This window comes from Dermacentor variabilis, chromosome 6, assembly GCF_050947875.1.
Source record: "Dermacentor variabilis isolate Ectoservices chromosome 6, ASM5094787v1, whole genome shotgun sequence".
Lineage (NCBI taxonomy): Eukaryota > Metazoa > Arthropoda > Arachnida > Ixodida > Ixodidae > Dermacentor > Dermacentor variabilis.
Genome location: NC_134573.1, coordinates 111,425,047 through 111,448,161, shown reverse-complemented (window position 1 = coordinate 111,448,161; position 23,115 = coordinate 111,425,047). Strand labels below are relative to the sequence as shown.

Genomic DNA, 23,115 nt, shown 5'->3' with positions numbered 1-23,115 from the left:
AAGGCCACATAAACGGTACTTGTACAACTGCGATGTCAAGGAACATTCGCCGAAGCATCGCTGTATTACCCAGCTATTTGGAGCAGCTGCTAGTACTTCTACAGTCAATACTCACTTTTATCCTCCTTGATGCGCACGCGATTGCTCGTAACACTGGGAGGAAACGACCTTGTGTCACGGCAGCTTAGAATTAAGCTTGCTGTCACTTTCACACATGCCAGTCCGGTCTTAACGTCTCAATTTGAGGGACAGTGGCGGTTCCCATTGCAGCCCAGGTGCATACAGTTTCTTCTTGTAACCTGCGAATCTTCTCTCATTTTCTGATCGTCACTACAGCTGCCTGCCGGTGCGTCAGTTGAATGCATTCGACCAACGCCATTTGAAATGGCTCTGACGCACGGGCGAATGCCACTATGCAAATATAATGCCCATGGAATTCTAATAGGCGGAGAGTTTCTTGCGATGCAATAAAAAAGAAAATTCTACTAGCCCTCTCAGATTTTGCAAGTTTCGCTCTCCACATGTGTCACAAAGTGCGTGCCCGCGTCTAGCTCGAGATGGCCGCCATTGCCGCCGCAGCCGCAGCACAGCTTACACGGCCATAGGGAGCAGAGCTCCCCATTGTTCCTGACCTCCCTGGTGCGCTTGGTCACGTGGGTCGCCAGAGCGTGACCAGGGACGAGGTGACCTCGGCGAGCGGAGAGAATGGTTTGGGAGACGGAGCAGCATGCACGTCCGCCGAGAGACAGCTGAAGATGTGGTCGGCAGGCTGAAACCCCCAGGCCGAAGTCTTCGCTGGTAGATTGACAGACGGTGCAAGCCCGTCAGGATTTTCAGCAGTGCATGAGGCACCAGCAGCCCGACGCTTCTTCAGATCGGGATCTCGGCGAGCACTCCACAGACAAAGCCTCGTGTTCCAACCTGCTCTCAGAACTTTCCACCGGACTCTCTTTTAATCGCGTTTCATCTTTCATTTAATTATTCATCGAGTGTTGATTTTTGTATATTCTGTTAGTGTAGTGTTTGCCGCGTTTATTGTGGCGTGCATTTTTCATTTGCGCCTCGTATTTTTGATTATTTCGCTAGTTTTAGACATTCCCGCGTGGTGGGCTTCGTGTCGCGCGTCGCGTCAGAGTGTAGTGTGTGTGACCCGCACGCCTTCCGCGAAGCTTTGCACCATCTGCTTGCAGTTTGCTTATTTTTTTCATCATGTCTCTGGCCTGATGTTATTTTATTAAGTTAGCGTGTGTGTTTACGTCGCCTCCCGTCCCGTGCCTCTGGTCCACGGCCGATCAGGCGTGGACCTTATCGCCGGTCAGCAGTCGAGCCATCCATAAATGCACGCCGGGTGGCTTTGTTGTCGCCCCATCCTCTCCGGTTCGGAGAGTGCGAGTAATGATACACCAATCTTTGACAACGTTACAGAAATACCTTCAGGAAATACCCACAAATATCTGGTTTAGCAAAGAACAATGCCTTTTATTGCATTTTTAAATTTTCATGTTGCTTTTTCTATTCGCTGTTGGAACGTGTTCACTATCGCGCACCTTGACTACTGGTGGCAGTGCAAATACAGCAACGTTAAAGCTGTCAAATGCGTGAACAAATTAAAAAGAAGAGAAAAATAGAACACTGCGTTTTCACGGTTGCCTCTGTGTCCTTAGTTCGAGTTACATAAGTAAACACTCCAAGCCTAATCTCCAACTTAACAATGGTTTCCCCAACAACCGAAAGAACAGTCTGCTCGTACGACAAGTATAAAGTATGCTATCCAAAAATACGAAAACTTCCGAAAGCATAATATCCATAGCGTTCGTATAACATATACCAAACTTCGCGCTCTAGAGAAAGCGAGCAAAACACAGCCTCACACAAGTTAGAGGAGATGCACATTTCAACGGCAGAAGGCACCCGCGTGACGGGGTTCAGAAGCGTACAAAACGATATCATCATCTTTCAAAGATCTATAGTTCATAGAAAAACAAGCACGACGTGAACGCTCTATCTAAGCTAAACATTCAAACAACGAAATGCACACGGTTAGAACGCCTACAACAAAAAGCGAAAAAAGAAAAAGAAAGCAGGGAAGCATTTCCAGAGGAATGCCAGCGAAAAAGAAAACAACGGCGAGAAATGTACGCTATGGTCCTGAAAAAAAGCCGCACTTACGTCGCGGGCTCATTCGCGAACCGGCGCTGCACTTGAATGCCTTCCCGAAGGGTGCAAAGTTCCTGAGCGGCACGTTGCAACTGTCCCCGTAGTTGGCTCGGCTGCCGGCACACTGAACGTAGCAGTAGTTGATGAAAAACAGCTGGTCGTGGGTGAACTTCTCGAGACCGGGTAGTCTCTGATCGTGCTCGGCGTACAACTCGAACGCGTGGTAGGCAATCTCGAGGCCCGGCACCGAGGGAAACAGCTGCATGAACGAGCAGCACTCGCTGGCGTTCATGTCGCACGCGAGGCGTTCGCGGTAGTCGCGCGACCGGTTCGGCCCCCACCACAGCGCGCCGCGCCCTTCTTCGTCCAGCGCGACGCCCTTGGGGTCGAACGCGCGGGCAACCTCGCGCGCCAGGACGGAGCCCGCGCCGGCGTTGAGCACGACCATGTCGCTCAAATTGTAGTAGAGCGGCGGCTGGAACATGGTCATCGGGAAGCGTACGCTGTTGAGGGCGTAGACGTAGAAAGGGCGCGCGTAGCCAGACGATGTGCGTAGACCGTACAAGCCCAGGCGGTTCCGATGCTTGCGCGTCGTCTGGTACCAGTGCGAGGCGTCGACGAAGTTGGCGGCGAAGTCGGCGCCCATACGCGGGAACGTGTCGAACAGCTGCTCGCGCCTCTCCAAGTCGAAGAAGGCCGGCCGCGGGAGAGAACTGCTCGTCATGTACTTGGTCTTTTGCAGCGCGGCGTGTCGAGCGTTCCCGATCCATGCAAGCTGGTCGAGGAGCGAGGCCGCCGACTTGACGACTACCTCGAACAATTCCGGCGAATTCGACGGCAGGCTGTTGATTGCCTCGCCGAAAGGAAGCAGCGATCCGAGCCGAGACTGGACGTACTCGAGGCAGCTGTAGTTCTTCAACGTCGCGAACAAGGTGAGGTCGTCACTCGCGCCGCTGTGGAACCTCAGTTGCGGAAGGTCGAGGATAGCCCACAGGTGCGTCTGTACAAACAGCCACGACAAGCCGATCAAGAACTGCCTCTTGCTGTACTTCTTCAACAGCTTTTGTATGCCTTGAACGAGCCCGGCGTCTTCCACCACGACCAAATGGTCGGAGGACCAGCTCAGGTCTGGAGAGAAATGCTTGTTGAGCAAGCTGAGCCAGACGCCGGCGTCAACCCACGGCGTCGGATTGTCGAACAGGTCTAGCCGGAACCAAGTCTGGCTTGCCTCGCCCTTCGCGCCGTTTCTCTTGACATTGAGCATATCGCGAGTCAGATTCCTGAGGACGTGCGGGTGGGCTTCGTTGCCACCGGCAGCCTCGCTCAGACCCATGTACCCTACGTAGTCTTGGACGTGACCCTCGTAGTTGGCGGGCTCTTCGTAGTGCACCCAGCCGGTCAGAGGCTTCCCGCGACTCAGAAACAGCGTTACGGGCCGACCACTCACGTTCACGAGCTGGGCGTCGAAGAGGAAGTTCTCGTTCCAGTTGATGGCCAAGTCGAGCATGACGTCCAGCGGCTCGATGGTCGCGGGAGGCGTGAGTTCGGGCCACGGAAGCCGCATCCTCATGCGCAGCTCCCTGAATAGCTGAAGCTTCCTCTTGGAGGTGGTGGAGCTCGCGGAGACGGCGCTTCCGCTGCCATCGGACCTGGTGCAGCTCCTGAAGAATCGCGCGGCCAGATGCATAGTTTGGTTCGCATCTTCTGAAGCGAATCCTTCGAGCTTGACCTGGTTCGACTGTAGTTCGTCGATTGCCCTTTCTGCGAATGCCACCATCAGGCGGTCTTGGTACGCTGTCACGATCAAGAAAAGATTTCAGTCATCGAGTGATACGACGTCTACGCTGCGCGCAAAAATGTTTAACGTATACTTAAATATTCGGAGCTCGATATACTAAAGGAAGCTAGGAACACCCGACACCAGCAACACCTAAGTCCCCTTTTAGTGTTGTTTCTTTAATATGAACGGACTAGCGCAAGGTAATTCAATGGGAACACGAAAGGTGCAAAGACACAAAAGCGACTGCGGGCATGATTTCATATCCAGAGAGGTCTTGATTTTTTCTTAAGCATGTCTGCCCTTAGGTGACGCTTCAATTATTCAGCGCTCACCGTATTTCTTAGCGTGTACTTTAGTGACCTGTATGTCCGCGCACTCTTTGATCAATTTCTGCTGTGTCTTGAACACGTATATTGGAAAAAAGTCGCCAACACGCATTATAATGAAATTACAGATTTTTCGACACTGCTTTTCGGCATTGTTATGCGACGTCACGACACACTGAGTCTTTTTAAGCGGTTTAAGATTTTCTCGGCTAACAAAAATATGTTTTGGAAATTACATAAATACAACTCGCGGATTGTTGCCGTACACATTCTGCTGCAAAGTTTAACCAGATCGAGCAAAAATTATACCAGCTTCTAAGAGAGCACTTTGTTTATAAAAATGTTATTTTGATTACTCTGGGGGGGGGGGGTATGGAAGCGCTTTGACACGTTATTAGGGGGGGGGGGTGCAGATGGAGCATAATTATTACTGCATTCTGTTCCTTGAGAACTGAAGATAATTGCTGTTGAACATACATGCGCATGTTCTCCGTACTTAATTCTCCTATGGCACTCAATTACTTTTATAATACTCTTTGGCGGTGGTAGTGAGATGCCGTGCTAGTGCGCCTAGTGCGCACGGTTGCTCGTGTTGTTGAGGTGGTTGCAGAAGACTAGGCGTTCGTAAACATGTAAGTCTTAACTTACAGATGCCTGCATCACAAAAAACTGCGCTACAGTTGAGCAGTGCACAGAACGTGAGCCAGAAAAAAACACGCGCTGGGCCCATTCGATTGAAATCTTCATACGAGCAGCGGCTAACAAAAGAAGCTATAGGAGCCCAATGAGACCATACGTTGCCACGGCCGCCAAACATTGGGTGCCCCAGTTTTCCTATGGTCCATATCACGGCGCGTTGGCCTTTTACTTTGTACTGTTGTAGCACATACCGTTCCATGCAGCAACTGATCGACTTAACGCACGAAATCACCCCCCTCTTGACTACAATGACTCAGCGTCGCTCCGATATAGTCCACATCAAACCGCTCTAGGCTATTATACCATTGCCGCGACTTCTTTTTTACCAGCAATGCCGGCGCTATAGCCGCCGGAGGTCGTGCCAAAGCTTGACGAGGTAGACACTCAACAACAGCCGGAAGACGACGACGCACGTCTTGCAAGCCTCCAAAGCCATTGTAAATATTGTGTAAACGTATTACACATAATCTTCGCAAATGATATACGGATAAAGCAGAAGACGGGCGTCTCCGTATAGCCGTATGGGCGATACCTGGTTGGGAAAAGCACACGCTGAGTGGGTCCTTTCGTAACGTATACTCTAAAGAGACCCTTTTTTCCCCCGGCCCCATTGGGGAGAGAAGGGTACCCACCGGGCGCGGCGCTGGCGGGCCCTTCGTTGAGCCGGCGCTCCCAGGAGCCGCAGACGAATGCGTGGAAGTCGTCGCATGGGTCGGCGGACAGGTTGAGCGCGTCGCGCAGCACCTGGCCGTGGTGGAAGCACGCCCGACTGCCGCACGTGATCGTCGGCTCGCGGCCTTCTTGCTTCTTCACGAACAGCGCGAGCAGGAAGAGTGCCACGAAGAGCAGCGCGAAGAACAGCAGCAGCACGAAGCCGACGCGCGGGGACTTGTGGGTGCGGCGTGACCGCTCCAGCACGTGAGTCACTCGCACCGCGCTCTCGCAGTCGACCTGCGCGCGGGGCGATATGCCTGACTATGCCCGAGCCATAGGCCGGCACGTACTCGCGTGCGTTTAGGAATAGGAGAAGCAAAAGGGGGGTTAACCGAGGGGCCCGATCTTTATTAGCCATATCTTAAGAAGCCAACAAACACCGACGCCAAGGACAACATAGCGAACCTTCGCGAAATGGGAAGGTTGTGGGATCGTTCCCAACCTGCGGCAGGTTGTTTTTTTTCATCCACTTTCATTTCGATTAATTTATAGTTTCTGCATTTCATTTAGGAAGCACAAGTAACTTCCCTTATGTTATCCTTGGTGTCAGTGTTTGTTGGTTTCTTATGACATGGCAATTAAAGATGGGGCCGTTCGGTTAACCCCCTTTCTTCTCGTTTATTACATAACGGGGGTCTCGAATCCGGAAACATTGATGCCTTCCGGTAGCATGTGTGGGTTTATTGACCAGTTGCCCTCACCCGAAAAAGATCACGTTCTCGTAACGCCCGCGGCAGAAAGGACGTTCCACGTCCGCCGCCAAAGCCTGTGAGTGGTGGCGCTGGCTAACCCTCCCAGTGTTCTACTAGGACACATAAATACCCAAGAAAGTGGACGGGGAAACAGCGCCGCGGTAGCTCAATTGGTAGAGCATGGCACGCGAAATGCGAAGGTTCTTTGATTTTTCCCCACCTGCAGCAAGTTGTTTTTTCATCAGCTTTCATTTCCATTTATCGTTTCTTTCATTCAGGAAGCACAAGTAATTTTCCCTAGGTTCTCCTTGGTGTCAGTGTTTATTGGCGGTTTACGAACAGCAGCGAGTGCTGGTTAAGAGCAAGCATTAACGGACGTCAGTGACGGCGGATTGGCGTGGAGGTGAGTATCGCCGCTGAAACTGACTGACGTCGAGGGTGAGCGGGCTTGAGTATGTATGGGAATGAGTGCCGGCGAATGGGAGTGGACGCGAGTGAGTCCTGGTGAGTCGAAAATGAGTGAGTCCTGGTTAACGTAAGTATGAATGAGAATCCCTGAGGGTGAGGCGTATACTTTTGCGTTCACACTACGGGGACATCGGTGTGAATACCCGTCCGCGCTACTCCATGGTTTATCCTTATAGTAGTGCTTGAAACTTCCGTAAAACTACCAAATATGGTAGTGGAGCTACGCCGATTTTTTAAACACGGCAACATTTATAAAGCCGCACTCGATTATAAATGGGTCGGCTACAATAGACAGATGTGTATGATGGTTGCCTATCGTGATTTGCACAGTGAGGCGCTATAGCTTTCATTTTTCTACGCCAAGGAATTCTGATTTCTTTAGTTCTCACTTATCATTAACGTGTACTTTCTCAAGTTTCAATTTGAATGAATGTGTGTAATGGCTCGTTGTCACTTCTAAGCTGTTAGTGAAGGGTTTCGGCAAAAGCTGTTCAGTATCTTTAATCGTCATACCGAACAAGCCGCTAAATCTAGTGGCGTGAAAATGGTCACAACTGCGCCTGATTGAGAAACAAAAATGCGGTACAGCAAAATGTACGGCCACCAGAGGCATCTATCGTCTAGTTGTCACAATCTTCACCCTAAAACAATTTAGGTATGAAGCGCCTACGTCGGTCCACTTGAACCTAAATCTCAGAGTCGCGAACAACGCTTGAAATGGCAAATCTCTAAGGTAGTTGCAGCACACCCCCTTCGAGGCTTTCCGAGGTTTCGTGAACCACAATATGACGGAACCTAATTTTGAATAAAGCCGCCTACACGGGTTGCAATGACCAACTGCCGGGTGCAGTGATTAAGTAAAACTCTTGCTTGGGCTACTTAGGTTCATGCTTGAATGTGTAAAGAGCAGGGTGAATAGATCAGCAGGACAGAAGAACACAAACGACACAAGCGACGGTCCTGTCGTTTGTGTTCTTCTTCTGTCCTGATCTTTGCGCCCTGCTCTTTACACATTCATGCAGTGATTAACTGCCGGTTACCGCGATTTGACGGCGTACTGAATCTACGCTAGTAAATCATAACGGGGCGCGCTTAGGCGCGAGAAAGCTGGATTTTAGCATCACGTTTAGTTGTTCGGCAACTCGTAAGCCAGTCACCGTCACCTGATTAGAAAAGAAAAAGATTTAACACATGGAGCTTCCACGAGGCTAACATTTCATGAAGTTCGCACGGAAGCATTCATTCAAGTTCGCATTTGGTAAGTAGACACTCAGATGTGGGTCTGATCGCTGTGGAAATTGGAAGACTGGCGTATGGCGACGAGATAACAAATTTGTTTCAACTATTTTTTTCCCCCTAGGCGATTATTCCCGCTTTTGTGCCCAACCCCCATTTTGGTTTCTTCCTACGACAGCGGTAGGATGGATAACCTAACAGCAGGTGGCGTGCAGCTTATTTGAAACGTTTTCACTGCACGTAAGAGGCTGAAGATGGATCAGGGGAAAACGGGAACGACTCACGCTTCTTTTTGAGAGCCTGCTTAAGTCGGCGTCGAGGGCATAGCTCTTCTTCCTGCGACCACCGCGGAACGAGGCGGCCGATTGCTTGCTGATATCACTCCCCTCCAATTTATCCTGTACGACCTGGAAGGAAACGAGACAACAGACAAAAAAAAGAACAGATGCAACTGTTTCCTAGGTATATTTAACTGCATGAAAAGTGATTATACGTACATATACTGAAGAAATCGTGTATACTGGGGCGCTATAACGTAAAACCATTCCAAACTTTTCTATTCCAATTCTGCAATCAGCCCACCGCGATTGGTGAAAAACTTTTTTGGACCACCCCCACTTCGCCTGTCTGTCAAGCGGCGTCACGAAAACCGCGATAGCTCCCCATCTGATATGACGTGTACACATTGATTATGCATTATTTGACCGAACAAAACAAAAAGAGTTAATTGTGATTCGATGCCTTTTTGGCATTACCCCTCGGTTATTGGTCAAAAGTTTTCGATCTGCACCCACTTCACCTGCCTTTCACGCGACGTCACAAAACCACAAAAACTCACCGCGTCAAAGTGACGTGTACGCGATAAAGATGCATTAATATGCCGAACAAAACTGAATTTTCTTCTGAATAGCGGCAGGCTGCCCCATTCCGAAAGGAATAAAAGATGGCTGCCGCCGATCGCTCCGGCACTGGCTACTCGCTTCTAACGCAGAGCATGGGTTTATTTGCGTGTAATAAAGTTTTTTGCGTGGCCGTGTAACATTTTCGAGAACTTTCGGCCCATTTATGACCTCGTTCTGCCAATTCTTCTTTGCTGAGGATCCGTTTTAGCATCATATTAAGCTTCCGTTGCATGCCGCCGCGATTTTCGACGAGCCACCGCTAGCTAAGTGAGCGAAAGCGGACCAATCGCAGACGCCGGCACCACCCTCTTCATCCGGTTATCGATATTCAGTGCAGTGGCTCGGTCCCATCGGATCCCTTTCCCCTTGAGCATGCTCGTCACCTCTTGTGAGCCAATCAGATAAGACAAGCCGCTCAGTGCAGGCAATGTTATTCGTTCTTCAAGCAAACAAATGTGACCTCCTATGAACGAGGAGAGCCTTTGATTGGTTTGTTCAGACAACCCTGCGGGTGACTGCCCGATGCTTGCGTCGGCGCTTACGCAAATTTGACGTCAGGAAATTGGAATAAAAATATATTGGAATAGTTTTACGTTATACGGTCCCTCGGATAAAAGTAGCACCTGTATCTACGGAGTGATTTAAGCGATTTAGGTACATTTAACTATTCCGGAATTTTTAAATATCGCCTGTGGCAGGTTTGCATAATTCTTGTCATGGGCTGGATTATTCAAAGTGACGGACATATAGCACGGGAAATCGAAGCACATATTCACCTAATTAACTTTCAAATTCCTTACTGTACGGCACGTTTTGCTATTTACAAACTGTAGCCGGTCAGATTGCAAGACAAACACACCTGAAACGAATCTCCAGGAAGACACCGGTTTCGAGATATTTCCCAAGTGCTGGACGAAATACACGGACGTTCCAGTTACCCTTCTGCTTCATTCTGCTTCAATGTGTCACAGAGCATGGCTAATTCGGAGCGCGAACTATTAGGACAAAAGCAAAGGCACAAGAAGAGCGCTGTGTCCCATCTCTTGCTGTGCCTTTTTGTCCCAGTAGTTTGCGTAGTTCCCATACTTCCATACCAACTCATCCATTTTGCGTTTTTGAGCATAACAGAGCGTTACGTTAAAGTAGTAAATCGAACAAAGGGACGTCCTTACGGTGAGTTTAATGGCGCATATCTATAATTGGTGTCATTCTTGAAATCCATTCCAAGAGGACATGCGTTGCGAACTCACCGGCTACAGTTCGTAAATTGCAAGATGTATCGCAAAATAATTGTATCGCAAATAACGAAGATAACGAAATAACGAAATAAAAATGTATCGCAAATAACGAAGAAGTTATTTATTGGATGTGTTAATTAGTTAACTATGTGTTTCACTTTCGCATGTAAGCAATGTCCGCCTCTCTTCATAATCCACCTTATCTCTGTATAATCAACGTTATCTGCAACAGACGACTTTTAAAGATTCCGGTAAGCTGTAGACTTGGTCAGTCACCTCCTATAGAAAGACACTCTATAATTCGATATTCTGAAAGGTACTGTGCAACGCTTTTTGCGGTGACACGTATAAGGTAACTAATCCTGCATAAAAGTAGTTTTATGCACATGGGTTTGGCGCACGTGGAATCTGCGTGAGCTCTTGGTAAAAGAACAGCCCTTTTTCGCCTCCAGGGCATCGTATCGAGTCGCAAAAGGTATCGAAATATAGGTCTCGTTGAGATAAGAAGAGATTATGAGTAGGCAAAACTAACAGCACGCGCGTAATTCGCGCTAATCTTGTTGAAAATCAATCGCATTGCACCACAGGCGGCACAATCTCCCGTATGGTGCCACGTAGCCTGTTGGTTAAACAAATAAGATAGAAAGTTGTGTCAGTCAAAGTAGACAACAAAGAAGGCAACGTCGACCTACATGCGCACTAAATAAATACGAATGAGGAAACTCGATAAAACGAATAAAATAAATAGAGACTCCGAGCTGCTCATATATTATTGTAGGCGTATTTCTTAGTTTGCGTTTTCGAGTTTTCGCACACGCAAGAGTCAAGTCCGTCGCACGTTTTACGCATACCTCAAAGGCAAAATGGCACCCGCGTCTTAAGGTGAGTGTTCGTCGCTTGCTGTCCCGCCTTTATGCTCTCCCGAGTGACTTGATAGCAAACTCCAGCAACAAACGGCTGTCGACGCGCGCAAACAAGTGCATGAAACAGCTGTACACGTGGAAGCCAGACGAACGCATCTGGAAGTCACAACCGTCGGCATGTGCAAACGAGTGAGCGAGCTGACTTATGCGTAGCCGGCTCGATACCAACGCTAACATTAGTTGCGCATCCTCACCGACGCCGATGTCATACGGCTGCTTCGGGGTTCAGACGCAAGCTCATGTTCCAAAACGCTTCGTGTGCGGCCCTGGTTCGAGCGCAGTAAGCGTATAATCTCTGAACAAGGCGGCCAGCTACGGAGCCCACTGTTTAGGCTAAAATAGACAGATGTTCAAACAGATCGCTACAATTAATTAAGATATTTTCACCTGACCATATAGAGAGTAAGGGCTTTCAGGCTGTCTCAACTACCGTGAAAATTGCCGCCAGGCATATGCGCACGGTATCAAGTGGGTTCCAAACCATTTAAAGTTTTGCGCGCCGACTATACTGGCCGTGGTCGAGCAGTCCACGCCTGGTTAAGGACGGCTACGGCATCTTGCACGCCGTGTGTCGGCATGTAAATTACAACTAAAAGGTAGCCACCAGGTTTCAATCTCAAGCCAACTGCGTACCTTGGAGCTGCTGTCTTGGCTTCCTTCGTCCCTGTGGCGGTGAGTTCGATGACGATGCCCAGACTTCTTGTCCTTGTTTTCCTTAGACGCATGAGTCGCAGGCGCCGACGGATGCCGCGTGCCTCCAGCCGATGACGGGCCGGCTTTTCCTTCGCCGAGTGTCGCCATGCTTGTGTCGCGGTCAGCCTGAGACGGAAAGCCAGAAACAGCGACAGTGTATAGCTAAAGAACGAGCCGACGTCACGAACGGGAAGTGCAGAGAATGCGACTCGTAGCACCGCCGGTGGAACCCTGCAGCCCGAGCAAGGTGAGATCTTCTTCTTCCACTTCTTCTCCTTGTTCTTGTTACCTAGGGAAAGGGCACAAACCACCTCTGGGTTGCCCTTTCGTGATCTTCTTCTACCGAGAATATGACATATGATGATGATGATGATGATGATGATGATGATGATGATGATGATGATGATGATGATGATGATGATGTCCTTGATGAATTTGGCGCTTACCCACTCACGGGGACGGGCCAAGAGTCGGGCGGACTTTGCTTATGTGTTCAGAAAATGGAGGTAAAAATGTACAATTTTCTTACATGAATTTAAGCGAGGAAAAATCTAAACGGTTCAGTAGCTCGTCATGCTATGAAAATGAAAAAAATATCTATAGTATATAAAGGAGGCAATAGAGGAGGAATGAAAAGACTAATGCGGACATCAATGAAATCGGCTTGATTCAATAATAAATTTTTCTAAGGCGAAGCACACATTCCTGTGTGAGTGCGCAAGCACACATGCTCCGAAAGACAGCAGTACCGGAGTGTTCAATGGCAGGCCGAGCTGTCGCACTGTAATTTCTAATGTCATTTTCCTCAATGGAGGAGAAAAGCTGGCATTCTAGTAAGTAGTGCTCAATTGTCTCTAATGCGTTGCAAAAATGGCACAATGGGGATATTGCCCGGCCAGATGGGTGCATGTAAAAATTTAGAGATGGGGCTCGACAACGTAGTCTCGTTAATGTGACTTCCGTTCGTCTTGTTTTGCAAAATTTCCTGCTCCAAGGGAAGTGTAAGTGGTGTAGTTCCAAGGATGATTTCAGGTTTGATTGTGATGTTAAAAGGATGTATCTTCTGAACCTAACGGATGTGATAAAACCCATCGTTGGAAGAAGGGAAGCACCGGGCCGCTGATAGAAGCATTGGCCAAGCTGTCTGCCACCTCATTCATAAATATGCCTTTGTGCCCAGGTACCCATATTAATCGTAAACTTCTCATATGACTTGGAGCCAGTGAGTACAAAGTGTTCAATATGTGTGACTCGCCGGGAGCAGTAAGTGAGGTGCACAGCGACAAAGAATCTGTGATTATTACCGCGGTTGTCCTGGAAGATTGTAGCTTTCGTAAAGCTAAGACAACAGCTAGGAATTCGGCTAGGTATATTGGAGTGAAGTCGGGAAGCCGAATAGAAAAATACCAGTCCAATGATGATGAAAAAATTCCAACTCCTGCCTTTTCCTCACTCTGCGAAGCATCCGTTGCTATAATTACGTTAGTGTGGAGTTGATTCAAGTGATCCTGAAATAAGCCGTTAAGAATATGCGAGGGAAGCTGCTTTGCATTATTTGGGTATAGGTCCTCATAAGTAATAACTAGTGAATTTGGGATGTTGTTTTCCGTGATTACATCATTTATATTTACGTATAACGGATTCAATAACGACTGTGATATAATGACTTGTGGCGTGTGAAACCGTGGCCATCTGAATCCAAAAAATTGGGCTCATTGTTTGATGAAGATGGACTGGGATCTTCTTAGTGGGGATTCATAGAGCCTTATAAATGTTTGAACGGTAACTATTTTAAATCTCATTTCAAGGGAAGGTAATCGTGATTCCTTGTAGAGCACAGCGTTGGCTACAAACTTTGGTAGCCCCAGACATAAGCGAAGCGCTTCCCGTTCCAGCAAAACTAGTGGGCGCAGCTTGTAAGCCGCGGCGCCGGAGAACAACACACAGCCGAACTCTAGTATAGGTCGGATATACATGCGGTAAATCATAATATAATGAGTGTGTCATAATCATAATGAGTGTGTCTCTGCGCATGCCCCATCGATAACTGCTTATTCTTCGTAATATCCCCATTGCACGAGAAGCTTTTGAAGTTATTTGTTCAATATGCTGACGCCAATCAAGATTTCCATCATAAATAATTCCAAGGTACTTGACCTTTTCCACTTGTGGGATAGTGGAAGGACGGTATGAAAGGGATATAGTAACTGGGTCTTGTAGGGGAAAGACAAGAACGGCACTCTTATTTACATTAAGGGACAAGCGAATACTGTCCAGCCACGCTTCTAGCTCGCATAAGTATTCCTGTAAGCATAAGTACAGGGACTGAATATCGCTTGCTGAAGCAAAAAAACGGTATATCATCAGTGTAAACGTACGTGCTTACATTCTGATGATAAGGAATGGAGCTGAGTAGGATGTTAAACAATAGCGGGGACAAAACTGCGCCTTGAGGAACCCCGCGCGTTTGTCTGAATTTTCCCGATGAAATTCCACTTTGTGCACAGTAAAACTCCCTGCCCTGCAAGAACTCTGCAGTCCACGTAACGAAGTATTCTGGCCATCCAATATCCTGCATCATCTTTATTAATAAAGGGTATTCCACACTATCGTATGCTTTAGAAATGTCTAATGTAACTAGGGCAGCATATTGTTTTTGGTAACGAGCCAACTGAATTCGGCTTTCTAGGTCGATATGTGCGCACCAAATAGACATCCCTGGTCTAAATCCAATTTAGCAGGGGCTAAACAATTCTCTTGTGGTCACAAACTTAACCATACGTGCGTTTAATAATCCTTCTAATAATTTTACAAAATTTGATGTTAGAGAAATAGGCGAAATATTGTGTAGGTTTGGTTTGGTCTTTCAGCAGCGAAATCACCTTCGCAATTCTCCACTCAGGAGGGAACCATTCATATCGTACTGAGTAATTTACGGCATCTAACAAGCCGTTAGGAGTGACTTCAAAGAGAAGTTTAATCATCTTGGTACTGAGTCCATCGGGACCTGGGGCTGCAGCTGGTAAACAGGAAACGGCTTGGGACAATTCTGCCATGGAAAACTCTTCGAAATCTTCTGAAGTGCCCTGTCCGTGAGGAGCGAAGGGAAGAGAGGCAGCGAAGCGGGTCTCTAACCCTTGCGCGATTACATTTAGAGAGTCAGCTTTTTTTTTTTTTTGTGGTTAAAACTACCGACTCCCAGTTCAAGAGCCGTGGAAGATTTTTTTGGGATCTTAAAAACCGAAATAATGCATGCTTATAATTTGCTTTTGAAAGGAATTCGAAATGTCGGACATTGTATTCGTCTTTTGCCTTACACACCGTTCTTTTAAATTTTCCAGCAATAAATTTATAGTTGCTCCAGTTTTTCAGAGATTGGTTATGCATGAGTTGTTTCTATGCAGTTTTAAGTCGCCTGTAGTCCCGCGAGCAATCTTCATTCCACCAATTTGTAGAAGCAGTGTTTGTGCGTGCCCTTAACTGGAACTCTGACCTTTTGCGCGAAGTATTATTGATTGAGCAAATATCCTCAGCTTTCAATGGAGAATTTTCCATCGATTTGAAAGTGGTCTGCAAGCATTTTTTAAATGTACGGTAATCCACGAAAGAGTGGATTCGAGCCTCCACGGTGGACTGCGGACCTACCGCTTCAAACACAACAGGAAAATGATCGCTGGTTGTCCCGACATTCACTGTTTCCCATGCGGATGTGGGACGACCTGGACCTGAAAATGTAAGATCCAGCACAGATCTAAACTGTCCGCGAAGAAACGTAACTGATACCGAATTTTGACACGAAAAGTTATTTGTGATTGCCCAGTCCCGTAGACGCTTTCCGCACAGGTCTTTCCTGGATCTCCATGATACATGATGAAAGTTGGTCACCTGCCAAAACTATATCTTTACCGCATTTTGCCATAACCGAGTCTAGTGGGTGTGTATCCTGCACACCCGAGGGAAAGTATATATTGACTAACGAGAAAGGCCTACTGTTAGGGAGAGTATTTTCTACTGCTATAATTTCACATTCTGGAGACATCAGCTGGAATGATATATTTGTCCTGTGGCAAAACTTGCTTGAGACCATAATTAACAGTCCCCCACCTCTAGATGGGCGATCTAGGCGAAAGGACCTAAAATTGCGCAGAGAAAATTGTTTATCAGGGGATAACCAGGTTTCTTGCAGTAAAATTACATCTGGATAAATTTGAGAAGATAGAACGTTTAAATCAGCAGAAGCAGCGAATACTGATCTGCAGTTCCACTGCAACACCCTCATCTACCTTCCAGTAATGAGAGTACCGCAGAGGCCATAGCCTCCTCCAATATATTACCTTTCGGGTTGACTTCAGGGAGGATTTTCCTGAATTTACTGAGTGTGAAGTGGTAGCCTCAAGGGGAGAACACCTCCTTTTATGTGCCCTCACGTCAATTTCCATGTTTGAGGTGTATTGATAATCAGAGTTGTCTGGGCTATTAGTTGCCTTAGTTGAGGAACCTGGAACAGGCCTGACTTGCTCTATATGGGTTGCGGACGCAATTGCCACATTTTCCTGAGAGTGGGTTAAACAAGCATTTATGTCAGAGCATGATGGCAGAGAAGTAGCACTCGGTAATAATTTTTCTAACTATGAGGATACCAGTCCATTAAAGCATTCCGTGACGCTTTCTACAACGCGCTCCATAATTTTAGCCATAGACTTTTCAATAGCTTGTGCGATTACCTCTGACAGGCTTCCATCAACGACAGTTTGGGGTTGTGCTGTCACACTCGTATAACCATGGGCTCTTTCTTTTACCGCCACAATTGCCTCTTGGCGTGAGCAGCGCCTTTTGTCCATAACTTCCATTATTTGGACTTCTTGAGTTCTAGCAGGGCAGTTTGAGCAATCAGCTTTGTGGGCTCCACCGCAGAGGCAGCAAGAGTCCGACTCGGCCGAGCCATTACTAGCGGAATGGCTCCCGCCGCACACGCAACAACGAAGGCTGGATTTGCAACCACCCATGCTGTGATCAAAGCGCCAACAATTGCGACATTGTAATGGACGCGAGGCAAGCGGGTCCACTCTGTATATTAGAGGCCAGACATTTATCTCAGTAGGGCAAGACGTACCTGCAAACGTGGCAATTACTGACTCAGTAGGGACACGTGTATTGTCCATCATTCTGTTGCACCGGTAAACAGCAATTACTCCAGCCGTGGGGAGCTTTTCTAGGGTCTCTGCCGGACTTAAAGTGGAGTGTACACCACGAACTATTCCTTTAGTGCAGGCAGGATGCGGGGGAATAAAGGCACTCACTTGCATCGATTCAAATGATGAGCAGTTAAGTAAGTCGTACACACACGCCTGGTCTGGCGAACGGCAAACAATCCCACCTCTGCCAAACTGTCGCACATCAGTGACGTGCAAGTAGTGATGCGTTGCCGCCTGAAGTTTCACCTGCACTGCCTTCGGGTTGTTGGGCCGGATGGCTCCTCCGTGCAAAGGCACAAGCGCCACAGGAATGCCACTCACCCCACTACGAAAGAAAGCTTCAAGAGGCATTTGATCAGGTCGTTGCGAGGCCGACCAGGGCGGAGATCGCCCCGTGCCGTCCCCTGGAGAATTTTTCCACATTTGTGGCACTATCTCCGTATCAGACAATATAAAGTTATCTTAAAACCCTGCTTGGTATCTACAAAACTGGACTAAATCCGCCCGACACTTAGCCAAAGCCCCGATAGCTCCGAACACCAGCGCGCCGGTCGAGGCTGAACAGGAACTCCCATAGCCATGTTCTTCTTCTATTTTTTCTCCGTGCAGAAAGATTCTTCCAGTAGGGTTGGATGACTTCCCCGTGGGCCTGCGCTGACCAACGACTGAGAACTTGGCCCACGTTCTGCTGAATTGACCAGCTGACGGCACCGAAAGTAGCCGGTAATGAAAAAGCGGGAGCATGGGAGAGGCACCTGAGCGCTCGTCTACCCGCCTCCTACTTTAGCCTGGCTGTCGCTGCGCATGGCTAGTCGCGCGCCTGAGCGCATATACGCTCATGGAGGTAATCTTGGAATGTCTTGGGGGTAAGCTGCGGCAGGTGCAAAGCTTTGGCGAACTGAGATGGCTGGTCGCTTCGCTTTGTGGGTGCTATCTTTCCGCGCTCATGCACTTTGTCTCAGTAGTTCCTTGCAGCACGGTGGAAGCTGTAGGATTCTTAAGCCAGTAGGAAGTCTGGATGGCCTTCAGGGTGTGCTCGTCACCGCAGCGTTGTCTGCTCAGTGTCTGCCTTACCATCCTTTCGACACATGTTTCACGCTTACTGCATTGACACGATAAATGTTTTGTCATTGTAAACATAAGCTGCGTCCGCATGAATGCAGCAGCAGGGCTTCACTTCACCTGCACGCTTTCTCAGCAGTTGCTTGCAGCCTCCTTAGCTAGTTGTAAGGGCGAACGCCCTTATAATTGTTCACGCGAGCCGCATCGTCTGCTCGACGTCTATTTGGCGTTTGTGCACTACCGGAATCACGTGCCATAGTAAAGGGGAGCAGTAAATTAATGATGCAGTGAACAATTATGTCTTTATAGCTTTCCGAATTGTCAACTCATCACCGGTGCTAATGTTGTGGCGCCATCTACTAACTGCAAATCAAACCACTCTTAAGCTCGGAGCCACGTACGTATTCTTAGCAGTGTTGAAACAAACAAGTGATCTGAATAATAACGAGAAATCAAACCTCAGTCTGCAGCCAGTCGCGCGGCAATTTCGCGTGTATTTGGAGGCTTCTTTCACGCTGGGAAAAACACATTTATGTAGCACGTAATGAGCAATATAAAGCTGTATCGGGAGTTTTTCATGTCACTGTACAATTTTCTCATTGACACTTTTCATCGAATTATACTATTCGAGAAGCTGAATAATTAAGACTAATTATCTAACTAAGCGGAATAAAAAATGCAGGTTGAGTATCTCCGAGCGACAGCCAACAACATTACCTTTGTTCTGGCATTTGCATATATTTAACTTGGCTAAAGTTAGCTGGGACACCCTGTACATATATTGCGATCCCTTCCATGCATTTCGAACCCGTGTCGTTCTTTAGCGAATCGGCAGAGGCATGTGAGTTGCGTTGCTCCTTAATTATTCGCCCAATATTGCCTGTAGGGTGTCTTTCCATGTATAGTCGCAAGCGACATGCAAATATTTGCACTACAAAACAATTAAGCTGCTATACAAGAAAAACAAACAATAGAAGGTTACGTGACTGCATTCTTGTGTTGGCGAATGATAATGGGAATGGATAAACTTTATTAAAAGTCCTGCAGGACGCGCGTCAGCGCCCCGCTGGCGTCTCCCATGCAGGGCAACGATATAGTTCTATGACAAAGTAAAACTCTTGCTTGGGCTAGTTGGTTCATGCTTGAAGTAGTAAAGGCCAGGCGCAGAAGACCAGGACTCAGGAAGAAGAACACAAACGACAGGACCGGTATCTATGCAAGGGGGCGCCGGTCCTGTCTTTTGTGTTCTTCTTCCTGAGTCCTGGTCTTCTGCGCCTTGCCTTTACTACTTCATAGTTCTATGAACTGAGAACGAAAAAAAAAAACAAATATTCTGCAATGAGCGCGAACGGTATGGTGGATACATAGCTGAGTGAATTATATTCGTATGATAATAGAAATAAACCCAAATATATTGCCCTTGAATGGAAAGCTGGGCTGGTTAGGAAAGAGTCAAGGTTTATACTTGTTGCTCATAATAAAGCCATTAACGAGAGCATTCACACTCGAACACGGTACGAGTGCTGTTTGTCGTGGCAACATGTAACCCACGTGTACGCCCACTCTTGCTTTATTTCTTTCGCCTCGTTGTCGTATGTCTCCACATGTATATGAGAGCTATGTACTATGGCCTTCTCGTTAATTAAAACAAAGCGCAGCAGGAAAGGACCTGCAATTTCAAGTCATCCAAGAAACAATCGTTAAGTGCCACATCTATAGTGCACGTTAGACGACCACAATGAACGAAGTGGTTAGGTGCCTTGAATAACAATTTTGAAAGCGGAGAAATTGGGCCGCATTGAGCGGTTGTACCTGAAACATTGTCAAATCATTGAAAGCGCGAGACTTTTACTTCTTTTACACCGACAACGAGAAGGCAACGTAAAGGATCGAGGGCGGCCCGTCACAAAGTCCCAGCGCACTATCGATGTGATGTGGCAGGGAAGACTGTACAACATCACCCTTAATGAGCCACCAGAAAGAGAGAAAATAAAGGACAGATACGGAGGTTTACCAGGTTGCAGCTTGTTTACTGCCCTACACTTAGGGAGGAGGAAACCGGAAGGAATGAAAAAAAAATGCGACAAAACCCGCCTCACAATTACTGCCGATGGTAATGCGTTAGCAACAAACCAATATAGCGACACAGCGTATTGCCACCTTCGAAACGAGTTGGCATGTACTGCAGCTGGACTCCATCTAGGGTCGCCACCGCGAAGGCTGCGCGTCATGGCCACCAATATAAATGGCGTGTCGGTGCGAGCGAATGCTGGGAAACGCGTCATGTGGCAATGAGGCTCCTCTATCGCGCTTCTTTTATTGCTATATCAATTATATGGACACTCAAGGCACGATCATGCCGTAGGTGTCGGGGTCGCCGTGACGGTTCGTTTAAAGTAGAAGGGCGATAACACCGCCACTTCACGCCTTATGCTGTATGTGCGAATGAAAGAGCGCGAAGGGAGCCGACGATCCTGGCTCAATCTGGCGCGCGCAAGGGCGGAAAGCTGAGAGGAAGCGCGCAGTCTTCCGTCGCGCGAAAGGCCGTGGGGGGATGTGAGGGAGAGAGGGGGGCGACATTGTTCTCTGGAAGCAACTGCGCGTTTCGCGACCAAGCGCAAGGGGAACTGACGATCGCTGTTGAATCTCGTGGGCACAAGGGAGGAAAGCGGGGAGGCAGCGTGGGAGGGAGGGGGGCAGCGTTCTGCTCCGGCCGTAACTGCGAACTTGGCTCGATCGCGCGTGCCCTATCTTGAATGCGATGTGCAGACGGCTCATACCTTTGTGCGTGCTTTATTCTCGCCGATCAGTTTGTGTTGAAGCGATAGAGAACACGGTCTGCTGTCTGCTCACTGCTGCTGCCGTGCTTCCTCACGTCAGTGATTTGACAGCGAGAATCTGTGGCGATAGAGTTTGATGTGTTCCTGTTTGCCTGTGCGCGCTGACACATAGCTTGTTAAGTGACTTAGTGAGGGATTGTTTGCAAGTTCATACGGCAGATAAAACTGCTATCTTTGCTTCGTATAGCAGTCCACTAATTTGCTATCGCAATCACTTTTCGGGCGAAGGAGGAGGAAGGAGGAAACAACTTTATCGGGCAAAACTAATACGTTTTTTCTGGACACGTTGAGCCATCTAATGAAACTGCCGAGAAGTCTCTGTGTAGCCTCCGAGACGAGAAGTGTGGCGCACTAGTGCCTGCAAATGCTGAGAATTTGCCCCTCGCTTGCCGCACACTCAGCGGCACATACTCAGTGACCCAATTTGGCAAAAGGTCCGTTGAAGAGCGACCCATGCCCAGTGCATTTGTGGCGCAACCTGCTAATGTGTCCGGTAGCTATCCTTGACGAACAGCGGCAAGCCCGACGGACCCGGCGGGAGTCAAACAAGCACGAGGTCCAAATTCTACAAGAACGTCCGCGCCTCGGCCATCAAGGCAGCACGCATGCCAGCCATGCCACTGGAAGAATGCAAGATAGTTGTCAGACCAAGAGGGGGACTGGACATCGTCAAGACCACCCCCACCACCGTCGCTGCGGCCAAGATCACGAGCGAGAAAAGCGCCGCGGACACCATCTGCCCCAACATGCCACAGAACATCATGGTCGTCAGTACACCGAACGAAGACAACGCGGCAAGGTACCCTATAATCCAGAAAATATCTATTCAAGGCAAACCCTACGAAGTCAGCGCATATCGCACGGCACCTCACGACACCGCAAAGGGTATCATCAGAGGCATCCCCATCGACGCGAGCGCCGACGAGCTAGATAGAAACATCGTCAACGACAGGAACCCGCTAGCAGTGGGCGCAAAAAGGATGTGAACACATCAGTACACCGAACGAATGCAAAGCGGCAAGGTACGCTAAAATCCAGGAGATATCTATTCAAGGCAAACCTTACGAGGTCAGCGCATATCGCACGGCACCTCCCGACACCGCAAAGGGCGTCATCAGAGGCATCCCCATCGACGCGAGCGCCGACGAGCTAGATAGAAACATCGTCAACGAGAGGAACCCGCTAGCAGTGGGCGCAAAAAGGATTGGAAGCACGACCTCTGCGATCGTGGTGTTCCAGGGACCCAAGGTACCGAACTTCGTCCGATACGGAGTCACCCTGATACCGTGCCGCCTCTACAAGAAACAGATCGACGTTTGCCAGCAGTGCGGCCGAGTGGGACACCGCAAGGACGTGTGCCCGAACCCCACAATCAAGACAAGCCTGGCCTGCGGGCTCGCGTACCCTGCAGAAGACCATCGCTGTACCCCAAATACAAGTTTTGCGGCGACGAATACCCGACCGGAGGCCGAACGTGCAAGGCAAAATACAAGATCCCCTACGTAGTGCCCAAGCGACAATGCGAGCGCCGGCAGGCCGAATGCCAGCTGCTGTCGGAGAGCGATTTCCCGCCGCTCGACAAGTCGCCAGATGCGCGAAAGTCAGCAACACCATCGGAAAACCGCGCGCCTAAATCCAGAGACAGCAGCTGCTGCAAGAGAAGCCTCAGCAGGAAAACGTCACCATCACGTGAGCGAGTGAGCTGGGTCGACGCAGCGAAAGTAAACAATATAAGGAACGCGCAGAAAATCACCGAAGCCACGAAGAAAGAAGATATGAACAAGGTGCGTTAGGCAATTGAGACCCTAAGACAAGAAAACGCAGCGTTGCGAGCAACCATCAACAACCTCACGAGAGAGATCGCAGAGATCCGTCATTTGCTGCTATGCAAGAACGAGCCTCTACAGAGACCCACACCAAGCACAAGCAAGACCCAGGAAACGACAACTAACATCCAGGAGAAAATCATAGGGGAACCGGCACCGAAGAAGCGAGCCACGCGCACGCAAACAGAAAACGATCGCATCGACAGCCTCGAAGCTAAATTTGAAGCGACATTCACCAAACTCGAACGGCTAATCACGGCGAACATCGCAGCAGTGACAGCATTGAAACAAACAATGGAGACCTACGAAGCCGAGAACACGAACAGATTCGCCTATAACGAAAGGACCCTACAGCCGATGGTAA

General features: G+C 48.5%; 2 protein-coding genes across 3 annotated transcripts in view; one reads left to right on the top strand and one right to left on the bottom strand.

Annotated features, from left to right (window-relative positions):
* Positions 1 to 1,668: 1,668 nt before the first annotated feature.
* Positions 1,669 to 11,936, bottom strand: LOC142585036 (neprilysin-1-like). Its single transcript, XM_075695478.1, has 4 exons — positions 11,769 to 11,936; positions 8,357 to 8,479; positions 5,595 to 5,913; positions 1,669 to 3,951 (listed from the first exon to the last, which is right to left on the bottom strand). Exons 1-4 carry the CDS (start codon positions 11,934 to 11,936, stop codon positions 2,141 to 2,143), a joined length of 2,421 nt encoding a protein of 806 aa, XP_075551593.1. The 3' UTR covers positions 1,669 to 2,140.
* LOC142585037 (sulfotransferase ssu-1-like) overlaps positions 11,070 to 23,115 on the top strand; it is a 32,115-nt gene continuing 20,069 nt past the window's right edge. Inside the window, exons 1-3 of one of the 2 annotated variants that reach the window (XR_012829008.1) lie at positions 11,070 to 11,807; positions 11,870 to 12,075; positions 17,633 to 17,800. The gene's annotated coding sequence lies outside the window, so the exon portion shown is untranslated. Of the gene's footprint in view, positions 11,808 to 11,869; positions 12,076 to 17,632; positions 17,801 to 23,115 lie in introns of those variants that run through there. The other variant, XM_075695479.1, reaches the window with a different exon arrangement.